Here is a 3,812-nt window from a genome sequence, read left to right on the forward strand (position 1 = left end):
CTCTCAAGTTTGGAGGTCTAGGAGCCTCATACAGCGAAGTAACGCAGCCTGGCACGTTCACAGAGACTACAGAAGACTACAACACTTCAGGGGAGTGCGAGGAAGCTCCTTTCCAGCGGCCTAAAGGTGCCGAGGACTGTGAGCTGATAGTCTTGGAGGAGTCGGGAATGGCGATGGAAGAGTAATGAGTGGCTCGCCATCAGAGGAACTCCGAGGTGCTCAGAGCTGCTGTAATTGGATCATGCCACTGGGAACTCGGAAGGGAGAAGTCGCAGTCGGATCCATGAGTATTTGGTCTCGGTAAAGGGGTGATTAAGGGAGACAAAGTGAGCAGTGACAACTGGATGAGCCAGCGACCAGGGAGTGGGACCACATATGGGAGTGAGCACGGAGATGACCCAGATCTTCACAATGCCTACGGACCTGTAAATCGACCGGAACGCCGAGGAATGACGTGAGGGACTACGGACCAGGCATCTGAGGGCAGAACATGTTAAGGTAGATCATTATTCCTTCCCATTATCCCTTGATAATTAAGCAAGATAGGCCTAGTGGTATACACAGGTACTTACTAGAGTATTTCTAGATAATACAGGAGTAGATTAGGCTGTAGGGCAGCACATATCTGTTATCTACTGCCTGGTAAAGACAGCGGGTGGCGGAGTCAGGAAGACTGTGGAACTACACTGATGGAGTCGCCCCCCCCCCCCCCCCCAGTGAGGGGCCAAAGATCTCACTCGCCCAGCTGATGCGAGTTGCCGGCGGCCACCAGAGGAGTGCTACTGTCACCATCATATATTTACATTAATATTCATGCATATATATCTCTCATGTGTTTGTAGTTTGTACTTAAGTAAACTTTATTATTTTATCATTGTTTTTATGTGTCTCCTCCATCTCATTGAGAATTGTGAATATATATTAGTTTGCAACACACAAGTACTGGCATTAAATAGAAAACAGACCCTTGGCTGGCAACACGGTATTACATTTGAAATAAAAGTGTTGCCGGGACGCTGAGAAGATTACCCAGCTGGCGACCTGGAAATAAAGGTGAGAACTTAGTAACGGCCGGAGTTCCGGCAAAACTTTGCACGTGTGGGTGGGCCGGCCCGATGGGGGTGTTGCACAGTGCAGGATTGAGCTCGATCAGTGTGTGCGCTGGGTCTTCTCCTCTCTCCCTTGGGTCCAAGGTCAAGTAGTGGCGACCGGACTGGAGGCATGACTTGGAGAGCTCCCTGGGTGTGGTCGATGGTACCCCAGTGGAGGGAGCATAGACCCGCGGTGTGGAGGCACAGGATCAGTAGCATGATCCTCTGTAACCCACGTAACATGTAACCCACGTAACATGTAACCCACGTAACATGTAACCCACGTAACATGTAACCCAAGGTGAGCGACGCGTGACACCACCAAATAATTATCAAAATCTCTCAAAATCAAAGCCCCTCTCTGTCCCTCTACATAATAAACAGATGTTACCATTCGAGTCAATGAGGGAGACATATGGCAGTTCCCACCCCCCCCCCCCCTCCCCACCCTCCCATCCCCCTCCATCTTTACATGCCAACGACGTAATTGGCCAATCAGAAATTCCGATAGGATCCCTGAGAGCTCAATTCCTTCATTTCTGGGCAGGAATTTTCCACCAATGACGAGAGCGAAAATGAGGGATTTTATGTGACGAGATTTTTGTGTGTGTGTGTGTGTGCTTGAGGATTTTGTAAGTGGCATGATGTGTAGGGAATCCTGCCCCCGGTGCCGTTTGTGGATGATAACTTAATTGTTTGTATACTATGTTCTAGAATGATAGCATAGCCCTCTGTGTATGATAGCATAGCCCTCTGTGTATGATAGCATAGCCCTCTATATATGATAGAATAGCCCTCTGTGTATGATAGCATAGCCCTCTGTGTATGATAGCATAGCCCTCTGTGTATGATAGCATAGCCCTCTGTGTATGATAGCATAGCCCTCTGTGTATGATAGCATAGCCCTCTGTGTATGATAGTTTAGACCTATGTGTATGATAGTTTAGACCCATGAGTATCATAGGTTAACCCTCTGTGTATTATAACTTAACCCTCTGTGAATTATAGCTTAACCCTCTGTGTATGATAACTTAACCCACTGTGCATGATAACCCTCTGTGTATGAAAACTTAACCCTCTGTGTATGATAGCTTAACCCACTGAGTATGATAACTTGACCTTCTGTGTATGATAACTTAACCCACTGTGTATGATAGCTTAACCCTCTGTCTATGATAGCTTTACCCCTGTGTGTAAGATTGCTGAACCCGCTATCAGGGTCGGCGTTCGATCCCCAGTGGTCCAAATGGTTAGAACCCGTTACTCTCACTCCGTTCTTATCTCCCAGCTCCCTGTCCTCATATCCCAGCACCTGGTCCTCATATCCCAGCACTTGGTCCTCATATCCCAGCTCCTGATCGTTATATCCCAGCTCCTGATCCTCACATCCCATCTCCTGGCCCTCATATTCCAGCTCCTGGTCCCCATATCCCAGCTCCTGGTCCTCATATCCCAAATCCTGGCCCTCATATCCCAGCACCTGGTTCTCATATCCCAGCTCCTGATCCTCATATCCCAGCACCTGGTCCTCATACCCCATATTCTGGTCCTCATATCCTAGCTCCTGGGCCTCATACCCCATATTCTGGTCCTCATATCCCAGCTCCTGGTCCTCATACCCCATATTCTGGTCCTCATATCCTAGCTCCTGGGCCTCATACCCCATATTCTGGTCCTCATATCCTAGCTCCTGGGCCTCATACCCCATATTCTGGTCCTCATATCCTAGCTCCTGGGCCTCATACCCCATATTCTGGTCCTCATATCCCAGCTCCTGGTCCTCATACCCCATATTCTGGTCCTCATATCCTAGCTCCTGGGCCTCGTACCCCATATTCTGGTCCTCATATCCTAGCTCCTGGGCCTCATACCCCATATTCTGGTCCTCATATCCTAGCTCCTGGGCCTCATACCCCATATTCTGGTCCTCATATCCCAGCTCCTGGTCCTCATACCCCATATTCTGGTCCTCATATCCTAGCTCCTGGGCCTCATACCCCATATTTTGGTCCTCATATCCTAGCTCCTGGGCCTCATACCCCATATTCTGGTCCTCATATCCTAGCTCCTGGGCCTCATACCCCATATTCTGGTCCTCATATCCCAGCACCTGGTCCTCATACCCCATATTCTGGTCCTCATATCCTAGCTCCTGGGCCTCATACCCCATATTCTGGTCCTCATATCCTAGCTCCTGGGCCTCATACCCCATATTCTGGTCCTCATATCCTAGCTCCTGGGTCTCATACCCCATATTCTGGTCCTCATATCCTAGCTCCTGGGCCTCATAGATCTTCAAAGTGATACAACGACTTTGACTTGACTCTTTCTTCTGATGATGACCTAATTTAAGAGGTGTCATAGTTATTGTTTTAGAAGGTGGAGGTAGGGGGGGGGGATATCTAGAAGATGGCGAGGGGTAGGGGGGATATCTAGAAGATGGCGAGGGGTAGGGGGGATATCTAGAAAATGGCGGGGGGTAGGAGGGATATCTAGAAGATGGTGGGGGAGGGGGTTAGGGAGGATATCTAGAGGATAACTGGGGTAGAGGGTTGTTACAGTATCCAACCCTTCATTGGAGTATGGAGTGGCGATTTCGGCGCCATCTATGGGTCGGCACCTCAGTTACCCTGATATTGGACGCTACGTGGACAACACCATCTGTTGGTGGTGGCGTGGCAGCGATAAATGGCTCTGCTTTCCTGCCCTAGTTAGCAAAAG

General features: G+C 49.3%; 1 protein-coding gene across 1 annotated transcript; it reads right to left on the reverse strand.

Moving 5' to 3' along the window:
* Positions 1-239: 239 nt before the first annotated feature.
* On the reverse strand, positions 240-3,453 carry LOC138366426 (golgin subfamily A member 6-like protein 2). Its single transcript, XM_069327473.1, has 2 exons — positions 2,627-3,453; positions 240-477 (listed from the first exon to the last, which is right to left on the reverse strand). Exons 1-2 carry the CDS (start codon positions 3,451-3,453, stop codon positions 240-242), a joined length of 1,065 nt encoding a protein of 354 aa, XP_069183574.1.
* Positions 3,454-3,812: the final 359 nt, after the last annotated feature.

This window comes from Procambarus clarkii, chromosome 19, assembly GCF_040958095.1.
Source record: "Procambarus clarkii isolate CNS0578487 chromosome 19, FALCON_Pclarkii_2.0, whole genome shotgun sequence".
NCBI lineage: Eukaryota > Metazoa > Arthropoda > Malacostraca > Decapoda > Cambaridae > Procambarus > Procambarus clarkii.

Bases quoted from the DNA above. Each gene is read 5' to 3' on its own strand.
- LOC138366426 (XM_069327473.1), bottom strand. From the start codon at position 3,453: ATGACACCTCTTAAATTAGGTCATCATCAGAAGAAAGAGTCAAGTCAA. The intron at 478-2,626 runs GTATGAGGACCA...TTCTGCCCTCAG, and splicing joins TATGAGGACCAGAATATGGG to ATGCCTGGTCCGTAGTCCCT.